Below are 21,956 nucleotides of genomic sequence, written 5' to 3' on the forward strand. Positions count from 1 at the left end.
AAATACGGCCTCAATCTTGGTCCGGTCATCCTACCTGTATACGTAAACTGAAGCAGCAGAGACTTCGAGATGCCAGAGCACTGTGCAGCAAAATACCCATCATACATCACATATATCACATATCAGAATTTGTATTACTGTTAAGTCCACTATGCATATTAAAATACACCGAACCATGTGTCCAGTATCACACCTACATGTATGATGTTTGCAGAAAAAAACCCTGCATAAAAATCAGTTTAGTATTCAGCGAGTTATGATTGATTAAATGCGCTGACACTTAATTGTGCCTGCCAAACAGATTACACTGAGTGGAGTGGGTGACCAGACCAGGATGGCGGCCCCATGGCTCGTCAGCGCCAATAGGTAGTAGCGGTCGATGCAGCGCCTAATCTTTATATGTCTATGGTTGAAAGTAAAAGAAAGAGTGTGTTTATAATGAATTCCATTCACTCAAATTGATGATGTCAGGGTTAAGGGACTAGTACAATTACAATGTGTCCTTTTTTGAACAAGATTATTTTGTGGCTTTGTGCCTGTGCTTGAGAACAGTTTGAGAGAGACAGGGAGATGTGTTGAGCGAGTGAGGGGAATGACATGCACTAAATCAACCGGGAATCGAGCCTGTGACCTGTGCGATGAGGGTTTTAGTCTCTGTGCATGGGGCGCCTGCTATACCAACCGAGCAAAATTTTTCAGTGCCTTAAAATGTTGTAATTTTAAATCAGGTTGATTACCAAGTATACAGGTTTAAAGAAGACTATTAATATGGGTGCCAATTTAGCTTGGTGGTTTATTCATGCACCACATGTACAGCGGCTTGTAGTCTTAGGCCGTGCGGGTGACCCTTTGCCTTCGTCCAAGTTCCTATCATGTCTAAGACATGAAAAGTCCAAAATATAATCTTTAAAAATTAGACTGATAGCGCAGCATACATTGGTTATAGGATTGAGGAGCATTGTGTTAGGGTTGTTTAAAGCACACCTGGTGTACAGGTGCACAGGAAGATTGAGTCAGACAACAGAAGTGAACTCCTGCACACTGTCAGAGAAAAAGGTGATGGTCATCAACTGTCTTCATACAGGTGTTGGGATTTCTTGCTCCAACCACATATGTGTGATTAGTTTTCATTTCCCTCTGTCCCCTTTGTGTCAGAGGACCATCTGTAACTCTTCAGACTGTCTCACACGTTTGCATACATGCCCTTGGCTGTATACGTGAATGTGTATCCTACATGTACTGTATGTGAACACACAGTTTCCACTTCTGTGATCTCAGAGGCCTCCTGTGAGCAGCGGACATGAAGTAATTGAGTAATTTCACTGAATCATTTCTGTCCTTGATGGAACAGCCTCCATCATGTAACTCTGCCGGGAACGAGGGTCAAGGTTTTAGACTACGGCTGTGAGTTTGCCAGATTCCTGTGTGGCGTCCATACTTTCTCCATTTTAGGTGAATTTCAGTCACTGTTCAACACTTGACCCCGCTGCTCCGTCAGTGAAGTGTGAACAGTGATGTAAAACAGCGACGCACGCTGCACATGCTAATGGAAAAAAAGCAATGCAAGAAAGAGAAGGACAGTAAGGAAAATGAACTGAACTTAACCAGATGCTTTTGTTTTACAAACACACAAATACTCATGAACACACACACAGAAAACTTGATCCCTAACTGTATGTTTTCAGACCTTATAAACCCCATCACTGTGTGACGTTTATGAGCAAATGTGTGGAACCACTTGTGCTCCAGCCAGTATGTTATTTCATCGCTGTGTTGATATTTTACGCTCTGACACAGTCCATGTTTAGTGGACGAGGAGGCCGGGCTGCTCCGTATATTTTCTCACTGTTGGTTTTCTCAACATTTTTTCATGTCGTAACCAAACCCAGACCTTGTTGATAACCCAAACCTGACCGCCAAGGCTAAATGGCCCGTGCCTGGAGGCTGCATCTGAAAATATACCAGAGCTGAATCTGGAGGAAACTCTGCTGGAAAAAGGATCTGGACTTATTAACGCTTCATAAAAAGTGTGGCATGTTAATCACACATTGTGTATTTGGATAATATCAGATGGAGATGGAGACAGGGCAGGATTTGTGCTTTGTCAGCTGCAAGCGACACGGTTGAACTCTCCCTTCCTTCCCCTCAGGCAGGGGTTGCTGAAGACTCTCTGAAATATATTGCAGTCAGAATCAGTTTATCATGAGATGTGTTATTGATCTCTGGTGGAAAAGTGTCCTCTCTTTTTCCCCCTTACATGGGGGATATCATCTGTGGAAAGCATATAGAGATTGAAGTTGAGGATGCCTGGAGAAATATTTACCCTAACGCTCTTTTACATTCAAAAACAGAAGTATTGATAACATACAGAGCTTTCTTCTTGCACTTATAACTGCTCAGATGTAGACATTTGATTGTTTCAGGAACTTCAGAGCAGTCAAATGTTTGCTCTCTGAAAATATAAAGGTTAGTTTCCCAACATTGAGACTGTTGGGTTCTCTTCAGCCTACTTTTCTGTGCAGTACTATAGCAGAACTAGATTTATTACAGAGTAGCTTGTTATTATTTCCTGTCAGGTTAGCTGCATTGTATTCATACCAAGATGAAACTACATACAGTATTGCTCTAGCAAAGGAATTATTTTTTTATGGTTTTGTCCTTTTTTAGATTAGATGTCACAATGATTTGAGTGAGATATTCAAAGTCAGGACTCTTAAAATTGCTCTTTTGAAATATTCAAACCAAAGCCCTTTTAGGAAATCTAGAGCTGTCCACAATTTTATTGTATCTCCAAAAAAATACAGAAAAAACAAGAGCTCCTCTTCATTGCTGTCATGAGGTCACCAGCTTGTCTTCTAGTCCACATGTGTTCAAGATATCCACATACCACCAACAACTGAAGTGTGTATAGAGGAGCTGCTGCGGTTGCTGTCTGTTTGGAAGTCCATATTTTCAGCTAGTAGTATTGAATAATGAACAAACCTTTACTGCTCGGCCCCTCTAACCTAGAAATAAGAAGGTAAGAATTTCTTATCTGTTGTTCTTGGCAGTCAAGTAGTCAAGGCTCTAAAACACGACTGAATTATCATAACTGTTTGTGTCCAGAATCAATTGAGGTTAAAAATGAGGCATGCTAGTGAACAGCTAATGCAAAGCAGTATAAACAGAGTAAAAAGATGAAGTCATATTTATTTTTTGAGCATGGTGAACCCCTTTCAAAGGTACCATTAGATCCACATTTGTGAAGATTGACATTAAGTAGATTGCTGCTAATTCACTTACAGAATGAATCTTTCTTTGAGTGACCTCATTGGTGTAAACTTCACAAAGAAAAACGGAGATCTTTCTGCCGTTCAGCCTGAGTCAGTGTGAACTACATCACTAAGTACATGCAGTCTCTGCTCATTATGATGTGAATTAACACAGGAAAGGCTCATGGTCAGGCTGACAATATAATACAGCTGTACAGTGGATCTATTAAAGTTTGAGTGCCGAGGGGTATGGAACTATTTTCAGCCTGTAGGGGTGGCAGGTTTTACTTCCTGGAACAGGATTTTACTGTGAGCAGTTTCAGCCAAAGCTCGGTGTCCTGGCTTAAATTAGTTACCTGGAAGCGTTTTCTTATTGAGGATTTGGTCAAAAGGAACTGGGAACTTTAGGGCTTTGCTGTTCTCAGTGACATTTTTTATTGTTATTCAACACTTCAACTACTGCCCAACCTTCATCCTAAGCCAACAGCGCTGTGTTCCACTTTGAGGAAAAAACTTTACGGTTTCATTGTTGAAACAAAAGAAAACCAGATGTTCTGAACTGTGATCCTATTAATAATCACTACTTTGTCATAAAACTGCCTGGTTTATCTACAAGAACATGGCGTACGTGAAGTTTGTGGCTCCCAGATCGAACACAGATCTCCAGTGTCGAGATTTAGCTCCGCCGTCACTCTTGCAGAAAGGAATGAGACACTCAAGACTTTGTGTTTGATGCAAAGATGACATGTTAGCTAAGTTGAATTACCCTTTTAAAAGTATATAAGGCATTAAAATAGTATACTGTGAAAAAGCGTCTGCAAAGACAAAGAAAAAACAGAAACAAAACAAAGCACTTAACCGGTTGACTCTTGAACAAGCATACTAGTTGTCTTTTGGAGTGAAGTATTTCATCTCACACACTAATAAAGTAAAAATTGGGGCGTTGGTGGCCTAGCGATCTAAGCGCCTCACATATAGAGGCTACAGTCCTCGCCGCAAGGGTCACAGGGGTCGCTGGTTCGATTCCCGGCTGGTCGACCATTTCCTGCATGTCTTTCCCCACTCTCTACTCCCCACATTTCCTGTCTCTCTTCAGCTATCCTGTCAAATAAAGGCAAAAAGCCAAAAGTATAACTATAAAAAGTAAAAATGTATTTCATTACTCTTGATTCTCACATGGGAAATACAGCTTTCAATGAATAAAGTTAAAGTTCTATAGTATTTGTGGTGAGCTCAGTGTTAGTTGTTCAAAGGATCAATAAAACAAGTGATTAAATATCTGTCACTCTGTTTCTCCCAGCTCTAGAATTACAGCTATTTAGGTTTGAAGTTTCTTGTATGTTAATGTTTTAACCCCTAGACTTCTATAAAATTAAGTTGTCCACCAGTTCCCCTTTTGTAATGTGTCAATTTTCATCATCATCAAATAGTTTTGTTGTAGCCCTCTGGTCTGTCTCGTTGGGTCAACTTCCCTCTTGTGTTTCAGTGTCATGTAATTAGTGGGCGCAGCTGACCAATCAGCCTGACAGGCAGCACTTGGGCTCAATGTTTCCAGTGCTAATAAAAGTTGCCACCTTTTGCCAGTCCTTTTAGGAGACCCTCTGCTAGCGCCTTGTTTGGTTTCTTTCTTCCACTCTTCCCCCAACTCCTGATGGGCAATTCAAGCCAAAAAACAGTTTGATAGTAACTGCGATCTATTCACAATTAATCTTATTTGAACCCTCCCTCCGTATGAATACGTACAGATATTCATTCCAGATAAGAGCTGTGTGCTTTTATGTAGATCAAGTGAAAATTCAGTCCTACAATCCTACTTTTTTCATGTGGGTGGCTCTTTTTTTTTTTGCAGGGTTCAGTTCTCTGACAGGAGAAGTAAAGACAACAATAACTCACACAACACTTCACCCTGCAGTGTAGATACTAAAAGCAAACATCTTGCTGGACACACAGTCTGTAAACAGTCCAGGTAGTAGAGTTAGCCAGCACTGGGATGAGGTGCTGCTGATAGTAGGAATACAGTGTTTTTTAGAGTCTGCTTCAAGCCTTGTGTGAGTCATGATGCACCACTGTGACTTGCATCCCATTTTTTTGGAGTTATGGCACTTAGCTGTTCAATGGAGTCTGGTTCTGCTTGAGTTTTCTGCCCTTAAAGATGAAGTTTTTCTTTGCCACCCAAAAAGAACACATCTATTATTTTTTATTATATTTTACACCAATTAAAACACATGCTTGTGTTATAGTGAGTATCATTTAGTAATAAAAACACACACACAGACATGCAGCTGTCAAACTGAATGTAACAGGCCTGACACAGAGAGAACACACACTCACATTCTTCAGCATACGATGCTGCATCATTTTTTCCTCAAATTGTGTGTGTTTGTGACAACACACATGGCCACGGAGACGCCCTTTTCCCAAGGCTAACACACACACTCACAAACACATCCACACACTCACACAGGTGGCTGTAATTAGTATGTTGAGCCATTTCGTGGCACAGGATCAAACTGCGGTGCTCTTAGCTTCAGGAAATACAGAGCTCTGTTAAGCTACACACACATTTCCACACACATATTCATGCACCTTCACACATTATATTTCTCCGCCTGTCACTAACGCTGTGCTGAAACACAAAAGGTTCTCCCTCAAACAGTTTGTGTTTAGTCTGCTGGTGATTCAGACCTCTGTTTGACTTCACTGCACAACCTTACACACTCACACACTCACTGTTTGTTTCTGCCCGGAGAGAACGCAGACACTCAAGGTGTAGAGCGAGGGATTATGGGTGAGATAAGCTTCCACTGTTCAACATCTCAGATATAACTTGAGAATATACACAGTGGGTTTTGTGCTGCAGAGGTAAGCAGATCTCACAGAGCCAGAGCAGCTCTGCACAAGGTTATGAAAGCAGAAATAATGCTGCTGCTCGTAAGTCTGAGCGTTCAGCTCTTCATGTTGATGATCAGGCAGGTTTATATTTTTGCTGCCCTCTTTACCCTACTTCAGACATGAATAGATGTATTTAAATACAAAAGACTGTAATTATGGTATTGGTTGTACTGTGTGATTGAAAAAGAGGAGTAGTCTGCACGCATATTGTTCCAGCCATCAAGGTCTGCAGGTTTTTGTCCATCTGGGTTTGAAATTGATACTTGAACTTTCCTTAAGCTTTTTCCACCCCAGATGGTAACCACTTACTGTTGGCTTATTTAGCATTAAGCTTAATAGTAGTGCAATTTAAAACAAAGCCTTTGGATGTACAAGTTTGTGTCTTTGACCTGAAACAACGAAAATCTGGGACTTTACCTGACAATTTAGTCAATGAGCTTCGTATGTTGTGTATGTGTTTGAATGTGTAGTGCAAAACTTTTCTCTTTGCAAACTGAGTTTAACTCTCTCTGACAATGTATGGGTCTGCAGTGTTTCCCTGTCACCTTTCAGTGTCAGCTTGACTTACCCAACCTCGGCCGAGGTGATATAAAAGAAAAACAATCAGTTCTGGCAAAGTATCAGGTTTATATCTGGACCGAAGTTGATTGTCACAAGGTCAAAGTTAAGAAAGGATATCAAGATCGAAATGACATCTTCATATGTAGATGTTGAATACGATGCTAATGTTAAACATACAATAACAGGAGGATTCAATGATTCCTTATGGCTTCCTCAGTCCACCTTTTAAGCCCCCCCAAGATTTATCCAATGATTTGTCCCTCAAAGCATGAAATTTTCCCTGTAGGATGATCCAAGTGATGATGGTGGGGGGTGTGTCTTGGTTGGCAGGACATGACATCAAAAGCTGCAGGAGCCACGATGTAATTTTTACTTACAACAAGATGACAGTTTTGGATTTATACGAGTGCTACGTGTAAATGGACAGATGTACAGACATCTTTGTTGTTATTGTCTTGGAAATTCTTCTTCTTCTTCTTCTACCTGGTTTACCAGGTTTGAACTAGTCACATAACATAAACGTCATCTCCCCAGCTCACTTGCACCTGAATATTTCCTTCTGTGTTCTCACATCAGCTCACCCTGACGTCACATTGAACATTTAATGGGAGGCTAGTTGGAAAAAGTCAGGGTAAAGTTGGGAGGAAAAATGTGGTTGTTTGTGTTCACACAAACATTTTCAGGAAGTTTTAGAAGCATGTATGAATACGGTTTATCCTCTAGACTATTTTTCTGTATTCAGACAAAGCTGCGACACAATTGGACGATATGAAAGATAATTTGCACACTTGTGAGACACTTCTTTTGCAGATTCTGCATGCATGTATCCGTGTAAAGGAATAAGCCTTTGTTAAAATATCTGTCTGTTCAGTTCATCTGAAAGTCTGCACACATTTCAAAAGCCAGAACCAGTATCAGCGGAATTTGTTTGAACATTTGGCCACAGATTGAGGAAGAACTAGTTTTGAATCTTTAATGTACTTCTGTCTGCAGTCCAAAGCTTTTCTTCTGTGCAGCTAATCTGCTGAATCTATCACAGGACTTCAGACCCTCAGCGTTCTTCATGCACTCCTGCCTCGACTGTTTTAGGGAATGGAACGGCCTCAAACAAAGCTTCATAGTTACTGCCACTGCAGTCTAATTTGTCTAATTGGGACTTAAACTTTGGACGTTTTTTTTCACTAAATAAAGTTTAAGGACTGATATGAATCGATGATGAAAGCCTTTTTGGATCCAGTTACTTTGGAAACACTGAAAGTGGTTTCTCTTAAGTTCCAAAACTTCATGTCGAGAGCAATACGGATCAAAAAAGTCTGCTCCGTAAAAGAAAGAGAACCTGAATGTCAGATCATTGGATTTCATATTAGAACCTTTAAACTTTCTCAAACTCTTTCTTTTCTTTACCTGAGCTTGCAAAGGGAGGTTTAAGACCCACTTTTGTAACACACACACTTTCACACACCCTTAGCCTCCCTAACTCTGCAAAACTTGCCAGCAGAAAACCTTTGTTAATCAACAACATACTGGGATTACTGCATGCTGTAGTTTCTGTGTAAATGTTCAGGTGTCTTTTTTTTTGTAACTCTGTATGTGTATGTGTGTGTGATCGACTCACGCACATAGCTTTATACCAAGTAGGTCAAAAAGCTGGAAACAATTCCAGGGCAAAATGTTGACGTGTGTTCATCACATTTCAGAGAGCCTGAGCCCAGAGTGGCTGAACGTGTAATCACATTTGTAAATCGCATTGCATATTTCTTCTCCTAATAGTTTGTTGTTGTCTTAGCCAAGTTCAGCGAGGCTGAAGTAAAGGGAGAGGGTAGGTCGGTCAGGTGTTAGTGCGTGCATGTCTGTGTGTCTGACATCTCTGAGCATTTTGGAGTAAATGATTTTTACCTTATGAGGATTTTTCAGTCTTCAAAAAATGCTCCCTGTATGTGATTTAGCATCACAATGAAGATAAGAATACGTCATCACCTCGAGCACACATCATCCATGCGATCCCTGCCAGCTACAGATTCTTACACACAAACACACAAGCTGTTAATCTGTCATGTAAGCTTGTGTTGTCGCTCCCAGAGAGTAGCAGTTAACCATAATGTACGATTGTCTGTTCTGCTGTTACACTTAATAAATCTCCCTCTCCGCTCCCATGCCTTTCTCTCTCCAGCTCCGTCTTTTCATCTCTCTCCCGCCGCCTCTTGACCTCTTCTAGAAGTCCGTCAGCTCTCGTCTTGTTGCCTCTCTTTCTCCGTCTCAGCCCCTTTCAGCGTCTCTCTCTCATGCTGTTAATGGAGGCCGGTGTAGCAGCAACAGTTATAATGACTTCCATACGACTACACGGCTTCTCCACGGGCGAGAGTGTAAATCACAGTGACGTGTATGTGTGTGTGTGTGTGTGTGTGTGTGTGTGTGTGTGTGTGTGTGTGTGTGTGTGTGTGTGTAAGGGGCCTTTGCAGTGAAGTGCATGTGAGCATATGTGGATGCTTGTGCACAATAACACTCTCTGGAGATTATGACATCTTCTTTAAGTGTGAAGCCTACAAGTTTTCCATCCTGACCTCATGTAAGAGTAATAGATGTATGATTATTGTGTCGTATGTTGTGTCTTGATTTAGTTGAGTGCCTTTCAAAGTATTTTTTATGAAGAAAAACATGAAAGTAAAGAGGGATATGCATGTTTAAGTGTCCAGAAAACTTTGTTCTGGTGCGTAATGATGGAGTTAAATCACAAAAACACAGGCTTGCTGCAACTTATCATTAACTTCAAAGCCAAGTAGTCATTGGACAATGGCCTTGTCCCAGTAAGACCTGAAACATCTAAAATTACAACATGAAACGCTACATTTTAAAAAGTTGAATCATTGTCTTGACTGTGAACTCGTTTAGTCTTTAAAGGGACATAATATGTCATTAAATGTGGACCGCAGGTTTTCAGAGTCCAAGCCGATGTCCTCATTTTTTAATGCTTGTTTTGTAAAATCAGGTGTCTTATATCAGTATATATTAAAATCACAGTAACACTATACAGGTAAATGATGTAAAACAGCTGTCAATCATCTTATTGATTGATAAGCTTATCATTTCAAACCACCTCCTTTTTTAAAATTGTTTATTCTTGACGCTAGAAATAAGAGTGCAAGAAAACAAACCACACACCCACAGTTTTTTCAAAACTCTTTCATTTTGACGATATTAGGATAATGAGTTGGTCATAATCAGGCGTGTGGCTTAACATGAGGCCAGCCTCAACTCTGCCTCTCGACCTCTTGCTTGGTCGACCATAAGTTGGATGGAGTCTCAGTTTCCAAAATGGCTGAAGAACCCTGAAGAAGGCGGTTTGTTCTACTGTGCTGGGTTGTATCTTAGTTTTATGAGATAGCCAATTTAATAAAGGTTTACTTTTTCAAGAAGATGGCCTTGTTTTTTCACCTTTTTGAACTTCCTGACGCTCTCTCATTTTCATTTCCAATATTGCAAAAACCAATGTTGGGGTTCAAAACTACGTCCAGAGACCAACTGGTGATGTCACTGACACTATGTCCATGTTTTATACAGCCTATGGCTATGGTGACACATACATTTGCACAATGTTAAATAGAGGTGAATCTGTTAAGCATTGAATACAGAGTTTCTGTGAGTACAGCAGTGAAAGGAGTTCTACAGATCAGACGTCATGACAGCTGAGAACATTTTATGTAGTTCCAGGAACTGTCCTGAAAATGTAACTTCCTTTGACTTAAGTTTTTTATTCACTTATTTTGTGTTCTGAATCTGTGTTCAGCTCTGGAGTGACCCAGCACTTGGTACTTTGGTCATTATTGTGGTGATGTTAATTGTTGATGTTGATAATGGAAGGTCTTAAATGATTTGGTTGCTTCATTGTAGATGTTCCTTATTTTATAAAAAAAAAAAATCCTTACTTACTTTTGTGCATTGCCTTCACACTGCACCCAATTTGCCTTGAAGCACTTTGTTACTCTTTGCTTGTGTTGTTCTTGTTCTCGTATGTACGTTGCTTTGGATAAAAGCGTCTGCTAAATGATATTTTAACATTGTATTCAAATATTATCTTCAGTGTTGACGTACTAATTGAAAAACAACGTCTCTGTAAAGAAAGCTATATCAGCAAGAATGATACATAATAATAATAAAACCTTAATGTTTATTTGTTTTTTAAAGACCAGGATTAACTTCTCAGTTTGACATAATCACATAATCGTACGTCTCAGTTTGACACAGCACAGTCTGTTGGTTTGGCTTGTTCACAAATACATTAAACACTCACTGTCCACAGAGGATTACATGAGCTGCTAATTACATCTGAAACACAAGCTGTACCACAGTCAGACCATTTACACAGAACTCTGCTATTTTTCATCTCAGACCATTAGCCACAGCATGCTAATCTAAACCTCTATTACAAAGACTCTGTGTGTAATATTGTAACTTGTGGAAACAAAAAAACATGACAATGAATATTCCCAAAATGATTGTGGCTGGTGGGGTATGAAGTCTTGTACGAACTGAAAACAGAGAAAGAATGTGAGAAATGTTAAATCTCAGCAACAATGGGCTCGTATCAGAAGAAGGATTCATAAGACATGTGGTTTTATTGTTCCGGAGTATCATCGAGGTAATGGAGTTATAATGACAGTGTGTGTTTTAGCGGGAGGTCAGTGCTCTGACAGGCACACACACTGCTGTTTGTTCTGTTGGTTGTTACAGTAGACCGGAGGAAGACCAGAGTTATAGTCCAAACCTAATGTCTGAAGTTTTTTGTGTTATAGTATTTTTGATCATTTATATCCCTGCAGCTGGCTTACACTTCAGCTTTGGTGAAAACTGCAATTCAGAGGGAAAATTGCTCTTAAATCAAAAATAAACCCTCCTGGGAATCAGGTTGAACTGAACAATGCCTTCTCCTCCAGTCTTTTCTAAATCTTGTTTACTTGCGGTCGCTCCTGTCTGAATTATAAAGTGAAACATGAAGTCTACATGAAATACGAGGCGAGCTGCGTGAAGCCTGAAGCTGTGAGTCGCTCAGTCTTAGAGGAATAACAGCGGTTTACTGGTTTGTTCGATACACAAACTCACGTCAGGCTGGTTTTGGCTGCAACGCTGCAACAACGAGCGGTCAGTCAGAGCTGACACAGAAACATTTCTGTCTCCTTACTAACACACACACACAGCAGCCTTCACACATACACACAGAGGTTCTGTCCACATATCCAGTGTCTCTATATTAAAACCTGGAAGGACATGACCCTTTAGCAAAACACTGGCCCCCTGGACACACTCACACATACACACACATTCATAGAGGACTGTTGGGACTCATATTTCTGAGCGTGTTCATGTCCAACTGCTGCCTTTTCTCTACAGACCTAAAAGTAAATACATGAAGGGGTTATACAAACACACACACACACACTCAGACATGGGTACCCAGCCAGTGAATGTGTGAAATGTAGCACACCGTTGAACCATTTCCCTCCTGTAGATTAAAGCAGGGAGGAATGAAAAGAAACAAAGAAGAAAGGAGGCTGAAAATGAAACAGAAAGCAGGAGTGTGAGGAGATGAAGTGAGAGGCTGGCATGAGAGAAGTGAAGGGAAATAAAAAAAGAGAGTGACCATTAAAGTGATAAAAGGAGTAGTGCAGATCATTTGTATGCCCTTTGTGATATCGTGCAGAGACAAACGTTCAGCAAAATAATATCACTGCACGTCAAGACGAAGAACTATAGAGGTGGACATGAGGGGATTAATTTACTGTCTCTTTGGTCACTGCTTTGGTTGTGAAGTGAAAACACACTGTTCAGTCAGTACATCAGTTCATTATTAGGGGTGCTTCTTTTTTATTTGATAGGTGTCCCAGTTATGTTCATTTGGCCCTGATCCATATCTGATCCCTTTAACATTAAGTGATCTGCCATCACTGATCTAATGCCAAATGTATGGAATCAAATTATACGAGCATCAAATAACAGCTTTGTTGTATGTAATTAGCGTTAAGTCTGTGATCCAAATACAAAAGACCATGGCTAAAAAAGGTGAGGTTATACTGAAAAACTTGACACTCGTTATGCACTTGCTTAAAGTTTCCTTCATATTTATATGACTATGTGTGTATTAGTCTATGTGTGTATTAGTCTATGTGAGTATGTGTATATGGATAAAGTTAGACGTGGATTTTAAAGAGGTAGGCATGAACATAGCGTTAAGTATCTGGCTGAATGCGAGAAGGTGGAACAGGATCTGAAGAAAACACTTTGTTTATCAAAACAGCTGAGGTAGGGAGAGAGATTTCTCTGCTCTGTGTGTGTTCGACTTGAAACAAAGTATGAAGCATTAACTCTACCCCCAACCTGGGGTTCAGGTACCAGGACTGAAAACATCAGGTAGAACTCTTGTAGAGATCGTCCAAACTCATAGTTTTCTGCAGATTTTCTTCATAGGGATAAAAAATACATGGACAAGCAAACAATTAGAAGATCTATAGATATATCATTTTGTTATGTATACATATCCACCACATTACATGCATTATGAATGTTGGGCTGAGGACATTTTATGACGACTGATCCTCGAAAGGGTGCGTCTTCACAGTATTTTATTTGTGGTTCTAGACCAAAGTATGAACAAAACATGCCCCCAGTTTCCAACTAGTGACTCTCATCAGAGGTCTGATGCAGCACACTACACTGAAACTTCTGAGTGATTTCTTTATTTTCAATAAGCCAGAACTTGGTGAGTGTCTTTCTGTGTGCTACGTTTTACCTTGGATATTTAAAAGTCAACCTTTTATGAATATGGTTTTTAATTATTGGATATAAAAGCTTCACTAAGGACCAGATACATCAACTACTTCTTAGACCACTTTGCCATTCAAGAATAGAGTACAAGTAACACTTCAGTGTGTGGCTCTGTACAGCTCCTGACATTTTATATGTATGATCTTTTTTTTTTTGTCTCTTTGCCTTTATTTCACTGATAGTTCCAGGCACTTGCTGTTCACACATGCACCACGTAGCAGGCACAGGGAAGAGCAAATGCAGGAGGAGGAGGAGGAGGAGGAGGGTTCAGTAATGAGGACTGTTTCAGTTTAATATCACTACAACATGTGGAAGAATGTTTTTGCAAGACAAGCATAACTGCGGAAAACAATGTCCTGACAACTGAGTCAAGTAGAAATTATTTTTTATTTATTTAACCTTTATTTAACCAGGTTGGTCCCATTGAGATCAAAGATCTCTTTTCAGAGGGAGACCTGGCCAAGACAGTCATCAGCAAGGAGAATAAAGCAAAGAAACACTTAACATTTTGGTGAAATTTTACCAGTATGCTGCCCACTAAAGTTTGGAAAATGTCAGGCAACAAACTGCTGCCCAACGGGATAATCTCAGGGAACTTTCAGGAGTGCTGTACATGTGTGAAAGGTACTTTCTGTCAAAGAAATGCTGTCATACTTTGGGATGTATGGCTGCGCTGTATGAACAGTGGAAGCAGTCCAGTCCAGCTTCTACGAGCAGGTCCATAGGAGGTCCTCGGAGTAAGGTTTACAGACTTGCACAAGGCCTGGGGGAGGTATCCTAGCTGCTAAGAGTGCTAACCTTGTTCCCCCTTTACTTCAGACCTGCGTGCCGCTGGCCTTCAAAAGTGCTACTCTTTCTCAGAACACGCCGTGCATGTAGCAGGAGGGAGGGAAGGGGGGGATGCAACAAGAATACCAGAAAGTCAAGTTACCACTTAGTTAAATAATGTCAGAGCACACATGCACAGACACACCCTTACAGGAATTCATATCACACACACAAACACACACGTAGAGGGTCTGCCAGTATGCTATTAATACCTGTTTGAGGATGCAGGTCATGCGTTGTATTTGCATTTCAAATGCGTTGTTCATTCCATTATCCGAATAGTGATGCTTTTAAGGCATTTGGCGCTACATTAAACTCTCTGAGCTCTCAGGTGGTCTTCTAACATTCCCACACAGATCTGACTGTGTACCAACATGCACGATAAACAGATCCATGTACAACTACACACACACTCGTGTGTTTCCTACAGGTGGTCCAAGGCTCATTGGTTCCTTTTCTTTCTTTCCTTCACTACCATCAGGTTTTAGTTGAAGTTTCAGGTTCAGGCCGAGTTAACCGCACACACGCCCTCCCCAGCTTCATGTATTTTGACAGACTTGATATTGCACTGTATCAAGCCTCCCCACCTCCCAGTGACAGGGCCCCTCAGATACATTGGTTCCATCTTGAAGCAGTTGCGAGCGTGAAGGTCCAGACAGATGTTTGTATCTTTTTGGTAATCAATGTGGGAAGACATGCTGAGGGAGAGAAACTGATACACCAGCGGGAGTTTGAAAGCAATATGATCCTGTCGACACACATACAGTGTGGAGGAATGCAGAGAAGAGTTTGCTCTCTCTACCCAGAGAGGTAGTTTCATTGGAAAGGTCATTTTTTATTTGAAGTCTGAATAGAGAAGACGGACTTGGTTGGCTTGCCTTCAGTTTTGTATTCTTCGTAGGTTATAAGTTGGAGTTTTATGATCATGCTATCGCAGTTGTGTTAACCAAGAATTTGTCATCAAATAGAAATATGCTCAGAGCCATGTTGCATTAATTTTACAGCTGTCATCACCAGCATGTTGCAGTAGCAGCGACGCTTGGAATAATCACACCAATGGGCAGATGTTGTCATATTTTGTTTTCTTTAGCAATAAATGTGGTCCATTGCTGATGATGTTAAAGCTATTGAAAGCCAGATGAATCTTACATTGATTCAATCATTAATAACACTGACAGTTTGTGAAAAAACATGAAAGAAAACCCAAAGAAAATACAACTTCCAGATTTCTTCAACTAGCAGTGCAGTAAAATATGAGACACACAACTGGCATCTATTTGGCAATTTCTCATAATCGTGCACCGGGACAAGGCACTGGCAGCATCTGACTCAACCTTTATGGCGTTGTTTCTGTGACGCAGCAGTATGTTAACATTTCACAGCCATGCTTAGTCTCTGCGATAATCTCTGTTTCTGAATCTCACACCATCACACGTGAATTTTCATCGCCTATCCCAAATGTTTTCTTCTTCTTTTGCTATTTAATGGAAGTAAGTATTCTTCTTCTTCTTCTTCTGTTACTTAATGCGGTTAGGAAACAGGTGTAAGACGCTCTATAGACACTGTCTGGGGGGAATAGCATGGTACAACTAGGCTGGGGTGAAAACGATGAAAATGGTGGTTTTAAAATGAGAAAATATTCATTTTAACTCTTCGATGTTTAACAAATCATGCTCCATCGCTACACACAACAGAATCAAATATAATTTAAAGATAAAAAGCACAAAGAGGTTGAGTCCACTCCACTCCTCTAACCTGTCCAAGTCGTTCTTACAGTAAGAGAGGGTGACAGGGAAGAAGAGAGAGCTGGATGAATGGACAACAGGCAAAGAAATGAGACTTAAGTTACATGACGGGGAAGCAGGGAGACTTAAATGGAGTGCAAAAGGGGAAAAGGTGTCTCTCCACGTTATACCCTGTTACAAAGAGACAGCTCACCTTTTGAACCTGCCACATAAGAGAATGAACGTCATGAAAATCACATTTATTTCAATCCAACTGTTCAAAAGTTCTCTTTTCTTCCTCTCTCTCACCAGATGACTCCAGTGCAAGAGGTGAAGCTGGGGCGGCCAATGGTGACTCTGAAAGTATCCCAGAGCTGGCGGGGAAACTGGGTAACCACTCGTGACTCACATCCTCCTCACAACAGACGTTTAATCATTTTAAAACGAGAGGAAGCATTGCTGAGAGTGTGTTACTTTTGAAAAGTACAGTAGCAGATTGTTCAATAAACACCTCGTCCACTGTCAAAGGGGAAACTCTGCTTGTTTATGCCCACAGACACACTAACACACACACACACGCAGGCACACATCAGGGGGCTTGTTTGTTTAGATAATTGGCTCTGACAGAGAGGAGAGCAGTCTATTTGTGTGAGGTGTGATTTTGGTGGGACACATTCCTTCCTTCACACCTCCTCCAAAGTCTTCCTGCTCCCCCTGTCATGTAACTGTACCCTTCTTTCTTTGCCTGTTATCCTTTCATGCAGTTCTCTCTTCGCCCTCATCCTCCTCTCTCATATTCGGTATAAAACACCCATGCACGCACACTCTTCAATGACAACAAACATTTACTCTTACGCAGCTCACTCTTTGTTTTATCGCGCACATTCTTTCTCTTTATCTGTTTGGCTTGCTGCACTCGCATTTCTGAAACACATTTAAAGCTTTGGCTGGTTCAGCGTTTAAACCCAGTGTGGCCCTCTTATTTATTTGAATAATGCTGGTTCAGTGACATAAGAGGGGCGCCAATACAAAAAAACATGGCTGTTGCTAGAAAAGTTGATCCTGGCTTAACTTCTGCTCCAACACAAATTCATCTGGCAAGACGCTGTGGTGGCCAAATGAAATAGAGAACCTCACATGAACTCTATTTCTGCTGTTTACCTCAAGGCCTTTTTTTATTTCATGTTTATTTTTGAGCTTTTTATGTCTTTATTTAGAGGATAGGACGGTGGATAGACTAGGAAACTGGAAGAAAGATTGGGGGAGGGATATGCCACGAAGGATCAGCCTCCCATGATGAGGACTTCGGCCCCTGCACATGAGGCGCAAGCCTTAACCACTAAAGGCCAAAGCAGTGCCTCAACTTTCTGTCCTTTTGAAAGTAGATAAACTTAAATGATATCCGCTATGATTACATTCAAAAGCTATAAACATGCAAGACATACCATTGTGCGGTGTTATGATGTTGAATGATACTACAAGCACATTAATCTGCACTTCCTGTATCATATTTTGTTTAAAAACAGACTTATCTCCAACGTAAATGTATTCAATCTCAACAGTAAGTCCTGAGAGAATGACTTGTTGTTTGGGAAAGTTAGCTTATTCAGTTTTAGATGGAAAGATTGAATCCATTGTGGAAAACTGGCAGATAGAGCAGGAAACCAAACATGCAACCAGTCAGGACCTCAGTGTCTTCTGTGTGTTGCATTCTGCCCTGTATGTGATTTGTTGCACTATAATTTAGTCTAACACAATTAAATGTTGAATTAAAAAAAGGTGCAGCAACAGCTAGAAGGTTCCTGGCTTCCTGGTTCGAATCCATGGCCGGGCAGGTGCCTTTCTGTGTGGAGTTTGCATGTTCTCCCCGTGCATGAGTAGGTTCTCTCCGGGTACTCTGGATTCCTCCCACGGTCCAAAAACATGCTTACCAGGTTGATTTGTCACTCTAAATTGCCCGTAGGTGCCCTGTGATAGGTTTGCGACCTGTCCAGGGTGTACCCTGCCTTCCGCTCGAAGCCAACTGGGATAGGCTCCAGCCCCCCGTGAACCCTAACGGGATAAGCGGTCAAGATAATGGATGGATTGATTAAAAAAAAACCTTACCAGGTTTTTAAATGTATTTAATTGACCTTTGCATTAGTTCATGCAGGACACAGAAGTCGTACGCCTCAGCTCCTGTCAGGCTGCAGTTTGAATCATTGTTTCCAATCCCACACAACCAATCACAGCTCATTCTAATGATAAGGCGATCTATTTAAACACCTCTTCCCTCTCGCTAATCCCTGCAACACCTATGCTGCCCACACTCTGTTGCTGTTGGTTAAACTGTGCCTCCTCCTGGAAAGCCAAAACAGGCTGCTTGGCTAACCCGGAGAGCGCTAATGCAGTGCCTAAAGCACCAAGCATTACTGTATTTCCATTTGGCATTAGATGGTGAAATCTACTACAAGAGATCCTGACTGAAGAACTTTGTTCAAGTAAATCTAAAGTATACATTTAGGAAAGATACTGATCTAGTAATCTCACTCTCAGCATATGATTTCAGCCTTAAAGCCCACCCAGGACCAAATGTGACCCAGGTCTTCCCTTTTGACTTAATGCGAATGTAATCCTCATTGTAATATTACAGCTAAACCCAAGTCCTGGCCTAAACTCCTCAAGTCAAGATGTGTCAAAATGACCTCAGTTGGCAAATATCTCCTCAATCTCTGAGTCAACGTTTGCAACCACATGCTACTCGCTAAACACACACAGTCTTTCTCTCTCTCTGTCTCTCTCTCTCCCTCTGGCATGTCGTCTGATCAAAGGCGGTCAGTTGTGGGGTCAGCAGTATTTTTACACTGTGAAGTGTGGCGTTGAAGAGGCCCCTGAGACCCAGAACAAGCCTGCCCTTTCGCCCGTCCTGGCTCTAACCTTCTCCCTCTGTTCCCTCTCTCTCTCTCTATCAGGGCTTTCTCCTTGTTCTCTTTGTTTTTCTTTCTTCCTACCTCTTCGTGTGGCCTCGGTCTTACCTTTGCTTTTATTAATCTTTTAACTCCATCCTGCGCTTTCTTTGTTCTCCATCCCTGTCGTCATTTCGGTTTTATTCGTCTGTTTTAAGCAATCTGTCAGAGCTCTGGAAGTGTTGACCTTAATTTGAACTTCACTCTCTTTCTTTTCCATCTGTTTTCTCCTTCACTTCTGTTTGATTTGCTGCAGTGTAGACAATATAAATCAGTTCATTTCAGTCACACTTTGCTGTATTTTGTTCACTTTCCAGGTTTGTCTTCATCCAATTCAGTTCTGCTGTATTTTCTCTGGCTCTCCCTGCACACGCCTATACATTTCAGTTCAAATCAGTACAGTTAAATATAAATAAATATTAAATAAGACATTTCTAGAACATAAACTGTTTAACATTTACCTCTAATTATCCTCAAATCAACCTCTCCCTGTTAAACCAGTTGACTCAGTGTGGTCACAGGTCAGCTGTAGTCCAGTCATTTTTCTGAGTCTCATAAGTCAAGCGGGTTAAAATCAGGACTTAAAAGCCTTTGGGGTATGTTTGTTTTGTCATCCAGCCCAGCTTCCTGACGGTCAGCCGAGATCTATATTCCACTGAGTAATGTAGCCGGAGTGAAACCTCCACATTTGAGCGCACTAACCCATCACATAACTCTCTCGTCTGTTTGTTTACTCAGAGCTGGAATAACAATTGTGTCCAAAGAAAGAGGCGCAACTGCAGTAGTTCCAGGGTGATTTATCTGCCCTGGCTGATGGCTATCTGAACATGAGGGCTGTAAAATCAAGCGCTCCTGTGAATGATTTCCTCTCTTTCCTCCCTACTGGGTCGTTTTTTCTCTCTGCTCGATGAGTCTTCTATGCTCACTGGCTGTTGTTGTGTGTGTGTGTGTGAGTGTGTGTGTGAGTGTGTGTGAGAATGGATGTATGGGTAGGTTGGGTCAGTCATGCAATGCGTGGAGGGATGTGGATGTTTGAACGAGTGTATGGGGTTAACTCAGCTTTTTATCTTTTGTAAGACAGGATATGCATGATTGAATGAGTGTTTGTTTTGATGCCAAGTCCCTGTCTGGCTTTTTTATGACTCGTGCAATGATATGCATTCATGACTGGATATTCACAGTGATTCTACATAGCTGTCAAGCAGGTTTCTGTGGTTTCACATCAAGCTCTTATAGATCGAATGCATGATTTAAGATTTAAAAAAAAAACATGTATTTAAAGGCAGAGGGAAGGTATTAACCTGGGCCCTGAGGTGCAGTGAAAATCAGGAACTGTGATGTGTATGTTTTTGTTTCTGTAAGTAAAGTGTGCAGATCCCTGGTCATGTGACTGAGTCGTGTCTTTAAGAGGAGAAGAGGAAATGATTCAAACATTTTTCTTGAAGAGGACCATTAGCTTCATTATGGCAAATGAGGCTGTGTATGTTGTTAGAGCACAGCATTAGACTGCCTGTGGCCATAACCTCAGCCCGATGCTCCATTACTTAAATTACATCCTTCATTTAAAAAAAAACATCCTTTTATCTGAACAAAGTTCTCAGTCCTTATTTCAATTTAGAGGCCTAAATAACTTGTCCCTAAAGCATTCATCTTGTTTTCTTCTTGTGAAAAGACACATTTTAGTTCATCATTACATAAAGCAGAAACCTAATCGCAGGAGGCATGAATGAACTTGTGTAAATGCAGATTATCACTGACTCCAAAGATTGATTTCATGGGTTATAGTACAAGGTTACGCACCAGAGCAGTATATTGCTGAGGCAGAAAATTCATTTGTAAACACGTCTGCTGCTGCAGATGTCCGTATGTGCAAACAAGGGCTCAGATATCAGAATGTGTGTGTTAATGGATGTATGGGTTCAGACTGAACAGCAAGGAAATAATAATTATACATTTTATTTATAAAAGCGCTTGAAAAGATTCTCCAAGACACTTTACAAGAAAATAAAATAAACAATAGAAAAACAAAGGAAAACAGTGCAGACAAAGCAAAGCAAACAAAAATCAATCAATTATAGGTTAAAAGCCTTTGTAAATAGGTCGGGTTTGAGTCCAGATTTGAATTTGGTGAGTGAGGGAGAGAATCTGAGGTGTTGGGGGAGAGAGTTCCAGAGGGTGGGGGCAGCGACAGAGAAGGCCCTGTCCCCCCAGGTTCGGTGCTTGGGTTTGGTGAGAAGGGTGAGGAAGTTGGCATTGGTGGAGCGGGGTTGCGGGATGGACTGTATGGCTGCAGAAGGTCGGTGAGGTAGGAGGGAGCTAGATTATGGAGGGCTTTGTAGGTGATGAGGAGGATCTTGTACTGTATTCGGGAGGTGATGGGAAGCCAATGGAGAGATGCTTCATTCGTACACGTATTGATATCATTTGTTAAATGAATATTATTCACCTATGGCTGTCATACCCCCAGAGCCTTGTGGACGGTCCACTACTCTATTTCTACGCATTGCCACCCATTCCTCTACCCACACCTCATGTTTATATACTAACATACTAACCTTTTTGTGTTTCTTTTAATTCACCCTCTTTTTCCGTCTCTTTCTTCTCAGATTCAATTAACTTTTTTCTCTCCCTCTCTCTGTAGTTATGTGCAGTCTGTATGAATTTATGTTTAGAACAAGAAACTGGCTTTCTGTTTTGATTTGTTTGTATTGATTAATTAATTAATTAATTTTTATTTGATCAATTATTTTACTCATTCAACACTATATAATCATACACCCCCATGCACACACCTACACTCATTCATGACACGATTATTTATAGTTAATTTTACACATAAACAAACAGGTTCCATGGCTGTTCACTCACTCACTCTGAGCTACAATAAATACATAGATAGATAGATAGATAGATAGATAGATAGATAGATAGATAGATAG

General features: G+C 40.8%; 1 protein-coding gene across 2 annotated transcripts in view; it reads left to right on the forward strand.

Annotated features, from left to right (window-relative positions):
- The window catches only part of fgfrl1a (fibroblast growth factor receptor like 1a), an 88,085-nt gene that overhangs the window by 58,461 nt on the left and 7,668 nt on the right, over positions 1 to 21,956 (forward strand). For both annotated transcript variants that reach the window (XM_034689114.1, XM_034689115.1), the window contains exon 4: positions 16,385 to 16,462. In XM_034689114.1, the coding sequence (XP_034545005.1) occupies positions 16,385 to 16,462 (78 nt within the window). The remainder of the gene's footprint in view (positions 1 to 16,384; positions 16,463 to 21,956) is intronic.

This window comes from Notolabrus celidotus, chromosome 8 (assembly GCF_009762535.1).
Source record: "Notolabrus celidotus isolate fNotCel1 chromosome 8, fNotCel1.pri, whole genome shotgun sequence".
Taxonomy (NCBI): Eukaryota; Metazoa; Chordata; class Actinopteri; order Labriformes; family Labridae; genus Notolabrus; species Notolabrus celidotus.